Source organism: Emydura macquarii, unplaced genomic scaffold (genome assembly GCF_026122565.2).
Source record: "Emydura macquarii macquarii isolate MOO-44397 ecotype Brisbane River unplaced genomic scaffold, CSIRO-AGI_Emac_v2 contig_561, whole genome shotgun sequence".
NCBI classification, from domain to species: domain Eukaryota; kingdom Metazoa; phylum Chordata; order Testudines; family Chelidae; genus Emydura; species Emydura macquarii.
Genome location: NW_027130698.1, coordinates 334,007 through 350,408, shown reverse-complemented (window position 1 = coordinate 350,408; position 16,402 = coordinate 334,007). Strand labels below are relative to the sequence as shown.

General features: G+C 40.9%; 1 protein-coding gene across 6 annotated transcripts in view; it reads right to left on the bottom strand.

Annotated features, from left to right (window-relative positions):
• The window catches only part of VSTM2B (V-set and transmembrane domain containing 2B), a 35,453-nt gene that overhangs the window by 5,050 nt on the left and 14,001 nt on the right, over positions 1-16,402 (bottom strand). The window contains exon 6 of one of the 6 annotated variants that reach the window (XM_067539993.1): positions 12,896-12,927. The exons of the other annotated variants lie outside the window; for them this stretch is intronic. Within the exon in view, the coding sequence (XP_067396094.1) occupies positions 12,911-12,927 (17 nt within the window). The 3' untranslated portion in view covers positions 12,896-12,910. Of the gene's footprint in view, positions 1-12,895; positions 12,928-16,402 lie in introns of those variants that run through there. 6 annotated transcript variants of the gene reach the window in all.

Here is a 16,402-nt window from a genome sequence, read left to right as displayed (position 1 = left end):
TGAAATGCACGGATCCGAATGGGAATTGAGGGGGCTCGGCCCTTAGCAGGTCTGGGTTCTTAGGGCCCAAGCCTGCCTATTACACACATTCTAAACTCTCATTTATAACAACAGGAGTTTTGAATACCAGTGATAGGTGGTAGGACCAGCCCCTGTATAATGTGTTTACTGATATACAGAAGAGCAGTAGTCATTCTCTTTTTTTTTTTTTTTTTTTTTTTTAAAAAAAAAAAAAAAAAAGGTCAGTGCACAAATATGTAAATGCTAATGCATAGTTATGTCTGAAAACATAAATGCAATGAAACACAAAGTTAAGTTGACCAGAGAAACTGTTAAGTTGACCATATCCCACGTCTTACTACAAATCTTATGTTTAATGATGCATGTAGAGATACCGCTTATTTTTATTTTATTACATGCATCTACATCTCTGGTATCTTCGCTCCCTAGGTTCCAATTGACACCACCATTTCTGAATGGTCAGCTGGCTCCTCTCACTTCTGGAGCACTCTGGCGGCATTGGAGAGTCCAACCCTCAAACTAGGATATAGGAAGGATTCATCGCCCCCCCCAACAGTGGCCCAGTTACTATATATAGCCACTTGCAGTGAAGCCTAAGACTCTGCCTCCAAGGCAGATGGCAGCTCTTGCTGGCTATGTAAAGCTTGCCAGGACGCAGAAGGTCAAGCCAGCTCCACACCTGCACAGTATTAAGGTGAGGATTTGGCATGGTATATTTAGTATGTTGTTAAAATATGAGCTTGAGTAAAGTGATGCTGCTGCTGCTAGCATCAAACCTTTTCAGTAAATAAACAGGACTTTGATATCTAGGGTTGCTACAGAGTTCACTTGTGGGGAGGGGGGAGAAAAAGGAGCATGTTAATAAATGGGAGAATATCCTTGAAACAAAAGCCAAGAATTGATCATCTATAAATTTGCTTTTTTAACAGGTATTCTGTAGTGCAGCCAACAGTACCTGGTTAGGATTTCTATTATTATGCCAAGCACCATCATCTATAACTATGGCCCTGTCTACACTTACCTGTGAGATTCGGCGGCAGTTGACGGGAGTTACACAAAGTACGCAAAAAACTTGCGTAACTCCCGTCGACTGCTGAGCTTTTCTTCTGCGCTATTTCTTCACTGCGCTGCGCCGACAGGAACCGTGTTCCCGTCGACGCAGCGCTACACTACTTGTGTAGCTGGTCTTAGTACGTTGATTTCTGGATTGACTGAGCAGGTCTGCACTGACTGCTCAGTCGATCCAGAGAAATTGATCTGACGGCAGCAAATTTGCCGCCGTCAGTGTAGCCGTAGCCTATGAATAACAACTGTAACTTTATATAATCCTCCTTAGCAAATTTTAAGAATTCCTAATCTGGTTTAAATCTCAATTTAAACCTCTGAATTAAAACCAACATCTAGCACTTTGGTGTGAGTGAAGAACTTGAAATCTCCATGTTTTTACATATAGCCCCCATCTCAGTTTTGCAAGAGTACTGATCATAACCTGCCTAAAATCATCTGAGCATGCTTATTTCATAATGAATTTTAGCAGTTAAAGAAACCTTTTTGGTTGCTTGTTTTTGCTGAAAGCAGCTCTCTCTATTTAAACACCCAAAACCAAATTATCCTTTCATACCAGTGTAAGCAAACCCCACTGAAGTCAATGAAGTTACATGTAAAACTGTTCTGAAAGGAGAATCAGGTGGAGAGGCAATTTTGGCCTGAACTTTGGAAGAAGCAAGACTTGGTCATATGTACAACTCCCATTAGCTTACCTCTTGTTCAGCTTGGCAACACTCCTTACTGCTTTTAATAATTATTACTGACAACTTGAATTCATTGAGCCATATTCTCCTTTTGGTTGCATCACTCTAAGTCTGAACATCTCCCTTGAAGTCAGTGGGATGACTTTTACTTCAGCAAGTTACTTGAGAATCACAGGTATAATTGAGCAGTAACTGGACCCGTATCGTCAGGATTTTAGCATGAAAAAGAATGGTGGGATTGGATCCGGATTTGAGAGTAGCAAATTACTGTATGGTGGGTCCTGAACCGGGATATCTGTCTCTATTCAGTTACTTCTGTAGTACAGGCACTTGGAAGGTGCAATTTAATTTTATTTTTAGATATATTTTTGCTATTTTATGTTATTACTATCATACCAACTACATATTTAAATGTTTGATGTTTTAAAATCTATTTAATTACCTGTGGTTTAAAGAGAAAGTATAATATAGCAAATGTACACGTAAAAACATATTATGTACTACAACTACTGATGTGTCATGAAATAATGTAAAATAAAAAATATAAATAAAATAATTTTTGAAGTAAAATGTTTTTAAATGAAATTTTAAAAAATTCTAAACAAAGTTTTCAAAACATTTTTTCTTCTTCAGAATTTCTGTTTTGTGGGAAATTTTGAAAATATTCCAAATCAGAATGAAAACAAATTTCAAAATTTCCCACAAAACAGAAATACCAAGTTTCAAACAGTACTAAGCAGTAATCCCAGCAAAATTAGGAGTTGATGGTATGAAACAAAGATACACCTCACACTTGGGTATGGAGGTATACCTGAGAGGAGCCAAGGAGAGTTTCTATTGGCCAGACACGAATGCCCAATTGAGAGAGTACATGGAAGCAGAGCAAGTTGTGCAAAAAGCATAGTGATTGACAACTAGAGGAGACTTTGCAGCTTCATGAAATCTCAGCCTAGTCTTGGGAAAAAGTCAGAACACACCTGTCCACTTTTAATGACAGGAACTACAAGGTCACAGTAGATAGCCTACTGCACAGAAATTGGGGTGGTATCTGAAGAACACTTAGCCAAGAACTGTGGTCAGGCAATTGAAAATGCATTTTGCAACATCTGGCATACTTGACATGCTATATTCAGACAAATGGGCCACAGTACACTGCAGCAGGATTCAAATGATTCAGCACAAGATGCCTTCCCTTGCGTATCCACAAAGAAATGGGAAGGCAGAGTGAGCAATAAAGGCAGCAAAGAGACCACTGGCAAAAGCAAAACAGATCAGAAAGGACAATATTGGACCATCACAATGCATCATCCCAAGGACTAGATAGTTGCCCAGCTCAGGGACTGATGGATCAGACGACTAAGACTGGGCTTCCTGAGAGAGGCATCACAGCAAAGGAATGACTGCCAGGACAAGACGCTGTTAAGAGAATCATAGAATCATAGAATATTAGAGTTGGAAGGGACCTCAGGAGGTCATCTAGTCCAACCCCCTGCTCAAAGCAGGACTAACCTCAACTATATCATCCCAACCAGGGCTTTGTCAAGCCTCAGCTTAAAAACCTCTAAGGATGGAGATTCTACCACCTCCCTAGGTAACCCATTCCAGTGCTTCACCACCCTCCTAGTAAAAAACTTTTTCCTAATGTCCAACCTAGACCTCCCGCCCTGCAACTTGAGACCGTTGCTCCTTGTTCTGTCATCTGCCACCACCGAGAACAGCCTAGCCCCATCCTCCCTGGAACCCCCTTTCAGGTAGTTAAAGGCTGCTATCAAATCCCCCTCACTCTTCTCTTTTGCAGACTAAACAAGCCCAGTTCCCTCAGCCTCTCCTCATAAGTCCTGTGCTCCAGCCCCCTAATCATTTTTGTTGCCCTCCGCTGGACTGTCTCCAACTTGTCCACATCCTTTTTGTAGTGGGGGGCCCAAAACTGGACACAATATTCTAAATGCGGCCTCACCAACGCCAAATAGAGGGGAATAATCACTTCCCGTGACCTGCTGGCAATGCCCCACCTAATGCAGCCCAATATGCTATTAGCCTTCTTGACAACCAGGGCACACTGCTGACTCATATCCAGCTTTTTATCCACTGTTACCCCCAGGTCCTTTTCTGCAGAGCTGCTGCCCAGCTCGTCGGTCCCCAGTCTATAGCTGTGCATGGGATTCTTCCTTCCTAAGTGGAGGACTCTGCACTTTTCTTTGTTGAACCTCATTAGATTTCTTTTGGCCCAATCCTCCAATTTGTTTAGGTCACTCTGTATCCTATCCCTACCTTCCAGGGTATCTACCACTCCCCCCAGCTTAGTGTCGTCCGCAAACTTGCTGAGGGTGCAATCTACCCCATCCTCCAGATCATTAATAAAGATGTTGAACAAAACCGGCCACAGGACCGACCCCTGGGGAACTCCGCTTGTGACCGGTTGCCAGCTAGACATGGAGCCATTGATCACTACTCGTTGAGCCCTATGCTCTAGCCAGTTCTCTATCCATTTTATAGTCCATTCATCCAACCCATACTTCTTTAACTTGCTGATAAGAATACTGTGAGAGACAGTATCAAAAGCTTTGCTAAAGTCAAGGTATATCACATCCACCGCCTTCCCTACATCCACAGAGTCAGTCACCTCATCATAGAAAGCAATCAGGTTGGTCAGGCATGACTTTCCCTTGGTGAATCCGTGTTGACTGTTTCTGATCACCTTCCTCTCTTCCAAGTGCCTTAAAATGGATTCCTTAAGGACCTGCTCCATGATTTTTCCAGGGATTGAAGTGAGGCTGACCGGTCTGTAGTTCCCTGGATCCTCTTTCCTCCCTTTTTTGAAGATGGGCATTATATTTGCTTTTTTCCAGTCCTCAGGGACCTCCCCCTGTTCCCACGAGCTTTCAAAGATAATAGCCAATGGCTCTGAAATCATCTCAGCCAACTCCCTCAGCACCCTCGGGTGCATTGCATCCGGCCCCATGGACTTGTGAATGTCCAATCCTTCTAAATAGTCTTGAACCCGTTCCTTCAGCACTGTGGGATGTTCACCTCCTTCCCATTCTGTGCCACCCAGTACAGCAGTCTGGGAGCTGATCTTGTCTGTGAAGACAGAGACAAAAAAGGCATTGAGTACCTCAGCTTTCTCCACATCCTCTGTCACTAGGTCGCCTCCCTCATTCTCTAAGAGGCCCACACTTTCCTGAATCTTCCTCTTGTTGGCAACATGCCTGTAGAAACCCTTCTTGTTCCCCTTCACGTCCCTTGCTAGCTGCAACTACAATTGTGCTTTGGCCTTCCTGATTTCATTCCTGCACATTCGAGCAGTGTTTATATAATCCTCCCTAGTCATCTGACCAAGCTTCCACTTCTTGTAAGCTTCTTTTTTGCGTTTAAGTTTGCCAAGGACATCTTTGTTAAGCCAAGCTGGACGCCTACCATATTTGCTATTCTTTCTGCACATCGGGATGGTTTGCTCTTGTGCCCTCAATAAGGTCTCTTTAAAATACAGCCAGCTCTCTTGGGTTCCTTTCCCCCTCATATTAGCCTCCCAGGGAATCCTGCCCATCAGTTCCCTGAGGGAGTCAAAGTCCGCTTTTCTGAAGTCCATGGTCCGTGTCCTGCTGTTCTCCTTTCTTCCTTTCGTCAGGATCCTGAACTCGACCATCTCATGGTCACTGCTGTCTAGGTTGCCACCCACTTCTACTTCCCCTACCAAATCTTCCCTGTTTGTGAGCAGCAGGTCAAGAGAAGCACGGCCCCTAGTTGGTTGCTCCAGCACTTGCACCAGGAAATTGTCAGCGACACTCTCCAAAAACTTCCTGGATTGTTTGTGCTCTGCTGTATTGCTCTTCCAGCAGATGTCAGGGTGATTGAAGTCTCCCATGAGAATCAGGCCCTGTGAACTGGAAACTTTCCCTAGTTGAGTAAAGAAAGCCTCATCTACCTCATCCTCCTGGTCTGGTGGTCTGTAACAGACACCCACCACAACATCACTCTTATTGTTCTTGCTTCTAAGCTTAACCCAGAGACACTCAACTGACTTATCTCCAGTTTCATACTGGAGCTCAGAGCAGTCATAGTGCTCTCTTACATACAGTGCAACTCCTCCCCCCTTCGCCCCTGCCTGTCCTTCCTGAACAGTTTATACCCATCCATGACAGTGCTCCAATCGTGAGAGTTATTCCACCAAGTCTCAGTTATTCCAATCATGTCGTAGTTTCTTGACTGTGCCAGGACTTCTAGTTCTTCCTGCTTGTTTCCCAGGCTTATTGCATTTGTGTACAGGCACTTGAGATAAGTAGCCGATTGGCCTACTTTCACAGTATGAATCGGGAGGTCTCCCCTGCTGCACCCTCCTCCTTCTGCTTCCTTGTGGTGTCCCTTTTCCCCACTTACCTTTGGGCTTAGGTTCCCATCCCCCGTCAAAACTAGTTTAAAGCCCTCCTCACTAGGTTAGCCAGCCTGTCTGCGAAGATACTCTTCCCTGTCTTCGTTAGATGAATCCCGTCTCTTCCTAGTAATCCTTCTTCCTGGAACAGCATTCCATGATCAAAGAATCCAAAGCCCTCTCTTCGACACCACCTACGTAACCATGCATTTACTTCCACAATGCGACGGTCCCTACCTGGGCCTTTTCCCCGAACAGGGAGGATGGATGAGAACACCACTTGCGCTTCAAACTCCTTTATCTCTTTTCCCAGAGCCACATAGTCCGCAGTGATCCACTCAAGATCATTCTTGGCAGTGTCATTTGTGCCCACGTGGAGAAGCAGGAAGGAGAAGCATTCTTAGCTAAGAATGCTAAGCTAAGCAGCAGCCTGCTACAACAAAAAAGCCAAGGACCTGAGGCCACTACACACAGATAAGCAAGGCTGGGTCCAACCATAAAAGAGCCACACAAGGCAATGGCAAAAGACACCAGTCCAAGCTACAGTGGGATACAGCTCATATGAGGTAGCTATAGACCCAGGACAGCAGTGGAGATGTAACCCAAGACAACTGCAGAGTATCGCAGGCAGCTGGCACACTCAGACAGATAGGGCCAAGACCAGGAGGATTTATAACAAGTCTTAGCCATGAGCTGGCATGACAGAAATATAGAGGACCAACAGAATGAAAGCAGCAACCAGGTAGAAACAAGTCCCTGTCAACAGCGATAACAAAAACAAGACAACTGGTTCAAAGACTATTATACTGGAAGGACTATGAGACCTAACAGGCCACACTGGGTTGGCAATAAAGGCTATGCCCCATTGGGTGGGCTATATACTGGAAACCTCTAGTCCTAGCAAGTCAGCGAATGCTTGCACAGAAGATGCAACAAACACTGCTGAAAGGAAAGATGCAAACTGCATGGAATTTGAAGGCAGAAGCACAGATTGCTTGAGGTACCAGGAAGTTAGTCTGTGTGCACATTTGGAATGCTAGCTGCAAATAGTTCTCTCTAATTCTACAAGCATGGAGTTTTCTCATGTTATCACTCAGCACACAGTACATGAAAACAGCACTCACTTTTGAAGAGGCTGAATGGACCGTGGAGACTGAATTATTCTCTCATCCCAGAAGCAGCCACTTCAGGCAATGATTGAGACATCAGTGGGGAAGCTTGCACCTCAGCCATTTATGTACCTATTCTGTAGATAAATATAGGCCTTCATTTTTCAGGACTGTCGGTCCAATACTATCACAAGCACTAGACTCACAAACAAAACATGGTCAAGAAATTCAGGACCAAATATTCTTCCTGTTATCCTCTCTCTCCTCTTTTTTGAGCAGGGACATCTTATTTTAGGATTGTCATTGCCAGCATAGCGAGGTCTTGAACCAAGATGGGGCATGCAGGTGCTATTGTAATTAATACAGATACAATTATAAGTTATCCATTTTAATTATTTTTTAAATGTTAGCATGAGGGGTTCCCTTAAAGTGTTGGGAACCCAGATGTAACAGCATAGTGCGTTAGAACCAAAATATGAAATTGTTCAGTCTAGTTTCAGTGTCCAAGCTGAGTGAAATGCAAAAGTTAGATGAACAGAATCGATAGGGAAAGTGAACTAGTTAATTATTCCACACTGAAAATGTAAGGTGTTATTAGCAACAAATGCAATGGATCTGATTTTATTTTCTTAACTCAAATATAAATCTAGAGTAACTCTACTGAAATGACTGGAATTACTCCAGTTTCACACCAGTGTAAATGAAAAGAAAAATGAAGCCCATAAGTTTTAACTTCACATGATCCCTTTAATTAAATTATTACATCGCACTGTAATGGGCTACACTCCATTTTAATGACTGCAGTTTGAGAAGTAATTTTGTAAGATGAATACACTCCAATTCCATCTTTATATATGTACATTGACATCAGCACAGTACTGCATTACTGTCACTGGTTCTTTGAAAGTCCAAGCCACACAGCTGGTATCCAAGCTTTAATATTGCTTGTGAAGCACAACATTTTCAGAATGGTACAGAGAGATTTATCCACACCACTCATTAACTCAGTGCAATCTTCCAGCAAAATCCTAGTATGCCACTTGTTAAAAACAGGAACTTCGTTGTTCCAAAAGTATTCCCAGCCTTTGATACTATAGAAGTTTTTGCAAGGCTACTAAACTCCCTGCACTCCACTGGTTTAAGATCCTGACCTTCAACTGGCTCTGCACTGCTGAATCATGCACATCCTAGATAAGCTCCACTGGGCAGACAGAAGAATCAGGGTCTAGATCTGGCTGATAGAATGCTGTCCTCGCACAAAAGCCATTGAATGGGATGAATCCACATTGAGCCATATGGAATGAAGCATGAAGAAGTGATGATAATGAGTTTTCCACCTGCTGCACACTTCTACTTATGACTTAGAATTTCTAAATCTCCTTCCATGACTATTAAAAAAACAAACAAAAAAGCGAGAGTCCTGTAGCACTTTAAAGACTAACAAATTTAATTTCTGCAGGCATAAGCTTTCGTGGGCTGCAATCTACTTCGTAAGATGTAAGGAACAGAAATCAGATTGGCGGTGTGTGTACACACACACACACACACACACACACACACACACACACACACACACCCCCCCCCACCTAAGGGTAAGGAACAACAATGGGGAAGTTAGGTATAAGCAAAGTCCATTCAGTTAGAGTAGTTGAGGCCTATTCACAACCATTGATGAGGAGTAGGAGGTGAGAAGGTGTGAACAGTGACATTTACTTCTTGTAATGAGATAACCATTCCAAGTCCCTATTTAGACCCAGTTTAATTGTGTAAAGTTTGCATATGAGTTCCAGGTCTGCAGTTTCTCTTTGAAGTCTGTTTTTGAAAAAAAATTTTTGTAGAAGTATAGTGACTTTCAAGTCAGCTACAGTGTCTCCTGGGAGATTGAAGTGCTCTCCAACTGGTTTATGGATGTTACCATTCTTGATCTCTGATTTGCGTCCATTTATTCTTTTGTGTAGTGACAGTCCGGTTTGGCCAATGTACATGGCAGAGGGGCATTGCTGGCACATGATGGCATATATTACATTAGTAGATGTGCAGGTGAATGAGCTCCTTATGATGTGACTGATGTGGTTAGGACCTGTGATGTTGTCACTAGAGTCAAAGTATGGGCAGTGCTGGCAACGGGGTTTGTTGCAGGGGTATGTTCCTGGGTTAGTGTTCTTCTTGTATGGTGTACGGTTGCTGGTGAATATTTGTTTCAGGTTGGGGGGCTGTCTGTAAGCATGACTATGGTGTCTTGAGAAAGCTGCTTTACATACGACTGGATTTACATTCCTATGCAGCTGTGAAAGAAGATGTGAATGGTGGTCCATCTCTCTCCCTTCTTCTGCCTACTGCCATGGTTTCACAGGTCACTGACAGACCCTCTTATATGTCTGGATGAAAGATATTCTTATTTCCTGTTTTTGAGGGTTCCTGAAAGAGTAAAAAGTCTATCTCCCATGTACCCCGCAGCCACACACACACTTATTCCTCAATGTCTTCAAGGAAATGGAAGTTAGTTTTATTTGCCAGCAGATCTAGGAGATCTTGCAGAATTCCATCATCTCAAGCCTCTTCAATCACACCCAATTCCACCCCTCAACCTATTCCAAATCTATTTGCATCTTAGCATAGCCTCACTGTACTTATTAATCATGAACTTCCTCTAGTTATAGTGGAAGTGCAAAAATATCACTGGAATAATTTTTCTTAGGATATTTCCAGCCCAATTGCGCAGACCCAAAGATTTGGACAATTCAGATAAGGTTTGAAATTGCATCTGGAGTAGTCAGTATTTATCTGAAAAAGTATTTTGAGGTTCACCCATCACAATATTATGATGCTGGGGTGGGGAAAAACGGTGAGGGGAGGGGGCGAGGTTGATTAGAGAGGATCCAGACGGTTTTGCAGAGATTGTGTATAGAGCTGTGCAAGATATATGCTCAACACTGCTGAAAAATCATATATATATATATATATATATATATATATATATATATATATTTTTAACTTTGTAGCAGTTGCCTTTTTATTTTATTTGCTCCTTCAGCAGGTGGAAGATGTTGGTGTCAGTGAATGCTCTGCTTTTATATGAAATATGGGGCATCATTGTGGACTAAATATTACAATTATGCATGCCTTAGAAGTGTATAAACAGATTAGGCTGGGAGGGAAGGAGAAAGGCAATGGGGAAATCTGTGAGCTTGTGCCATGAAGCAATGTTAGGCTCCTCCTTAAGTGTTTATTTTCTAAAGCATTACAATGTTTTGCTAGCAGTGAATGTTTGTGTGCCTGTGGGGTTTATAGTACAAATTGAGGAACTGGTGGAGAAATAAAGTATAACAGGTATACCTACTACAGGACAGACCCAACAAAGAAAACAACAGAACCCCACTGGTCATCGCCTACAGTCCCCAGCTAAAATCTCTCCAACACATCATTAAAGATCTACAACCTATCCTAGCAGATGATCCGTCTCTCGCTCAGGCAGTGGGCGACAGACCCATCCTGGCTTACAGGCTGCCCCCCAACCTGAAGCAAATACTCACCAGCAACCATACGCCCTACAAAAAATCCAACCCAGGAACCTATCCCTGCAACAAACCCCGTTGTCAGCTCTGCCCACACATTGACTCTAGTAACAACATCACTGGTCCTAACCACATCAATCACACCGTAAGGGGCTCATTCACCTGTACATCCACTAAAGTTATATATTCCATCACGTGCCAGCAATGCCCCTCTGCCATGTACATTGGCCAAACTGGACTATCACTATGCAAAAGGATAAATGGACACAAATCAGACATAAAAAATAACAACATCCATAAACCAGTGGGAGAACACTTTAATCTCCAAGGGCACACTGTCACTGACCTGAAAGTTGCTGTACTTCTCCAAAAATTTCCAAAAACAGACTTCAAAGAGAAACTGATGAGTTAGAAATGATCTGCAAACTTGACACATTCAAACTGGGTTTAAACAGAGATTTGGAATGGCTCTCTCATTACAAGAGGTAAATTGCTTTGCTCACGCATTTTCACCTCCTACTCAATGACTCAGACCTCAAGTACCCGGCTTTCATCCACCTCCCCCATTGTCCTCTATGCACTCATATATGTATATGATGATCCTATATTTCTATCTCTGCATCTGATGAAGTGAGCTGAGCCTCACGAAAGCTTATGCCTGCTAAAATTAAATTAGTTAGTCTTTAAAGTGACACAGAACTCTCGTTGTTTTTAAAGTATAACACATTCCATAAGCCACCACAATTTTCAAAAGTAGATCTCTGATCACATTAGAGCTCATTACAATTGAAATTCATTAGGGCCAAATACAATATTCCCAAAATATTAGGACTGGCAATCCCTTCCAAAGATATTATGGTACAGAGGTCTGTCAATCATCCTTTTAGGAGGTTTTCACAGTTTCCTCGGGATCATCTGGTTTTGGACACTTTTTAAGAGGTTACAGAAGTAAATGTGTCAATAGTACAATCCAGCAGAACAATTGCTATGTTCCTATGTAGCACATTGTTTGATTATTAAATGTAACCACTAACAAAGACTACAGGCAAGTTACATTAATGGGTTTGGTAAATTTGCTGGAATGCATATAAAGAAGATAGCAGAAAACCAAGACAGCATTTCTGTTCTTCCATAGTAGGATGGATAGATACAAATCGTGTTAGTAAACTTGAGAGAGCCCAGCTTCCATGAAAAGTTTCAAGGAGGATCATAAGAGCATGTTTAAAGGAATCAGTGTGCTTTTATTCCTAAACACCCACTTGTCAATTGGGCCACTTAGTTTAGGAACTGCCACACAGAGCAGTCTTAAGGAAAGTCTTATTCTGCCTCTCATAAATACCAACATTTGATTATGAAAACTGATGAATCAAGTGTGAGCTCTGCTTTCACGAAACCCAGCAGAGAAATGTCTTTAGACATAAAATATGGTAATTTGTCCTTTATAGCTTATACAGCTGGAATACTATTATATCAGTCTGAATTTAAATAAACTAATATAGTTCCTTTTCTGGGATCTGCAGTCAAGTTCTTCTTCATGGTAAATTAATATAATAGATTTCTGCTCTTGTGTCTGGGAGCACGTCTCCATGATGTGGAACCAAGACACCAAAAATGAGATAAGAATATATCTGCTGTGGATGTGCGCCAGTTATAGAATTTCCTACAGCAGTATGACTAGGATGCTAGCATAACAATAAGAAGTGTCATTTTTTCCCCCTGCAGCTTTGATAATGTGGGATAAAATAGGCTATTCTTTTTAAAAGGAAAGACTAGTCAGATTTGGTGAAAGATTGATCTTCAACTAATAAGCTTTAAAAGATAGACTAAGAGAATAAATTATCACATTAATAGTAGTTAAGAAATTAGGACCCAGTCCTGCAAATGCTTTACTACTGGGCCCCGTACTTTTTCTTTGAGCAGACACATTGCTATAGCACCAACTTGAAGCATGCAAAAATAATGAGCCAGCACCCCAAAATTAAGAGATTGATTTAAAAATGAGATTTTATAAAAACAGTCAATTTGGGGTTTTTACTTGCCTTCTAGTTTTTAGGGTGCCCTTGGACCACATTTTCAAGCTTTCCTCTGCAACCATGACAGCTACAAACTATTTTTTAATTGAAAGCTCATGAGATACTCGTGTATTCAGAGGACTCCAAGAGCTGGATTCAAGAGAAACAACAACTATTGCAAGACCAAGAACAAAACTGCAAAAGAGGGCAACATTTTGACTTCATTGTAGCAAGCTAGTAGTAAACACTATACTCTGTATTAAATATTCACAGAAATGTGGCTTAGGTAGCAAACAAGGTTTTACCATTCATGGGTCCAACACTTGTCAGTGAAGTGGCTTTGACTTCATAGAAGCAATCCCCATATGTTTTAATTAGCATTTAAATCTGGATGTTTCTGAATTACTGAAGTCAGGCAGATCTCAATGTACTTTTACTTTGGGATTTTCCAGACAATAACTCTCTCCTTTCCTTACATCAAAGAACATGTATTAGGAGCATTAAGGGAGTACTTTACATGAATAAGACAGACTGGGGTTCAGGAGCAGCCTTGAAATCTCAGGCCTCAGTCTACATGAGAAAAGTAAATTTTAAGAATTGCAGACCTCAATCTCTATGAAGAAGAGATCACCCTCTTTCTGTCTATACATACATACATAAATGTTTGTGTGTGCACATGTGCTTATGCACACACACTTTCCACTGATGAATTGGTGGCAGTGCACTCACTCTGACAAAAAGAACAGCCACCATCCTCTTCTGGCTTAAAAGAAAATAGCTACAACACTCTCCACTGAGAGCTATGAAATATAATCTTTTTAGAAAACAGCCAACAAGGCACTTGCTAGGGAAAACATGTGGACAGAGGATAACAGTGAATGCAATCTTTTTATGTGAAACTGAAAAAAGGAAAAAACCATTAGGATATAGATTAGAAGCACACTGCTTTTTATATCTACAAAACTAGTAAAATGTGTTTTAGTTAAACTATGCTAAAGTATGTTTTACAGTTTACTAACAATGATAGACATAAAATAGCAAATTCATTGTTAATCCTGTTTAGATTAATTTTGAGGTTAAACACCAGTCATTAGCATATTCAAAAGAATGTTCTGCTTCATACCACTAATCTATGCAAATATATGAGCAGGCCTCAGCAAGTTATTGTAACCACCTGACATGATAACTAAATTTATTTTCTCTTACTGTGGCACAGTGAGCTCTGTATTGCAAACACACGAGCTTCTCCACAGAACACAGTTGCTGTTCTGCCAAACTGCTCTACTTTCCTGCTAACACAATTGCCTCCCAACTGATGATAGCCTAGCAATACAAAATACTTGGTTGTTAACTGCTGTTGTGACAAATAATACTATTTTGCTGACAACCTCATTTTTCCCCAATAGAGATCCACTTGAATTATTGACACATGGAACTGCTTTGCCATTATCTAATTTTAACAACACATAGTAAATAGCAATTGTGAACTTGTCACAATACTCACTGCTTTAGCAGAGCTAAATTAAAACCTATAATGAAGCCATCTTATTACTAATATAGTTCTGTCAGACTCTGGTAAGTAAAGACAAACTACCGTCTTTATAAGACTATTATCAGACTCATTTTCTAGCAGATGTTGCCATACTTTCGCTTTTCAACTACAAACCCCTCTATAATAATCCTCTTTATAACTAGTATCATTAGATTCTTCTTGGCTCCCAATGCTGGTGTTATGAAGTAGTTTAAGTGTAGTACTTTAAAGATTAGGGAAATACAATATTAAGTATTATATACAATCCATTCTCCCCAGAATTAATACATCATTAACTCTATATCTATATCAATATACTGGATTCCTTGTCTACCTATTACCAGCTTCTCTTGCAAGAAGTACTGATTGTGAACGAGTACCACACATTAAAGTCTGATTTTGCAAAATAACCACTGGAAATATATCTGAAAAATTTGTAAAGCGTATTTGTTTGCATGCACAAAAACCTGCATTTGCCCAAACAAATTATATGCTTTGGTGCCGACAGACATTTAGGCACATAGTTTTCCACCTGGAAATGACAATTTTTTACTCACAAATAAATGCATGGGCAAGTATTGTTGATGCAAATACCATTTAGAAAGCTCTTTGAAAATGTAGTCCACGATAGAGAAGGCTCTCCAAACATTTTAAAAGACACTGGAGCCCATTTTCCATTACTTTCCTAATACTTTATTACAATTTACACATACTAATATATATATATATGTATATATATTATAAAAATAATGTCTAGATACCTTTTTTCTAGTTTGAACACAGGTTAGTCTACTTTTGCCTACCTTCCATACAAGCACTGCATGTGAGAGCTAATCAAATAAAGTATATTTTCCACAAATATGGAATATGGCCTAACTCTTTTGTGCAGAAGAGATTGCACCAGAGTTCTTATTTTTGTCCAGTCTATGAACTAATCAATATCACATTACAAAAAAGTGCTTGACCTCACTTATCCCTACTGGAAACCGAGAATCGATAATATGCCTAGCTTTTAAAACATTAGTGATGTGTATTTAATGTGAAATTCCTTTTGCACTTTTATTACCCAGTGACATTTAGGAGCTTATTCCGATTTCATTTATGCCCAGTGTATTTTGATACTTTACTCAATGTAGATGAACAAGGTAATATGACCCAGATTTCCTTCACATTGTGCAATGGCAATAGTCAGTCTCTAGTTTGATTTGGTATGTGGTCTCACTAAAAGCACAAAGTACTGACATTGGAGAGCTGGGAGAGTGGGGAAACTAGGTCAAATAAGAAACTACAAGGTTTCGTCTTTCCAAGTTACTTTATGAAAAACTGATACATAAAGGTAAATTAGCTCCACTAGAAACTCTTTTGACTGGCATGCATCAGACCAGTCTGACTAAACTCAGCAGTTTAAGAGCCAACCTGTAGCCCTTGTTCCTAATTCCAGTCTTAAAATGAACCCAAATCCAATCTGAACAAAAGGCTTCCAACAAACCATGGGGCACCTTCCACAACAAATCTAACTTCTTAGAGCACTCCAGCTTCCCTGCTTCGACAAAATGCCTTCTGCTTCCCAGTCCCCATAGCAGGCTCTAATATTCTCTCATGTTGTCCTCCTCACCTCAGTGGATTCTCCAATCCAAACTTTTTGGCCCATCCCAGGCAAGGCCTGTCTATGCATATCCACTTCCAATAAATGGAACTGGGAATTTTGCATGCACAGATTGCAGAATTAGGCCCTTTCATTGACTATATTATCTCAGAAAATATGTTCCAACAGATTAGGCACAAACAATGATTTCTTTAGCATCAGCCACCCAAGACTTTTTTTTGTGGGGGGAGGGAGGAGGCGGCACTTATTTGCTTCCTTGCTCTGAACAATCCATCTCTATGTTCAGGCTTGAGTTTTGCAGTGTCCTTCCTAGAGCATTTCAAACATAATGAAGAACAACTTCTTGTTCCACACTTACCTTGTTTGTTTATTTTATTTAAAAGTTTCTGCTTCAGAAAGTTGTGATTAGAGATCAAGCAAATAAAGGGGAATTCTGACGTTCCTCTTTCTAATCTACGTTCAAAGCATAAGTTTGCCTGAAATCTGCC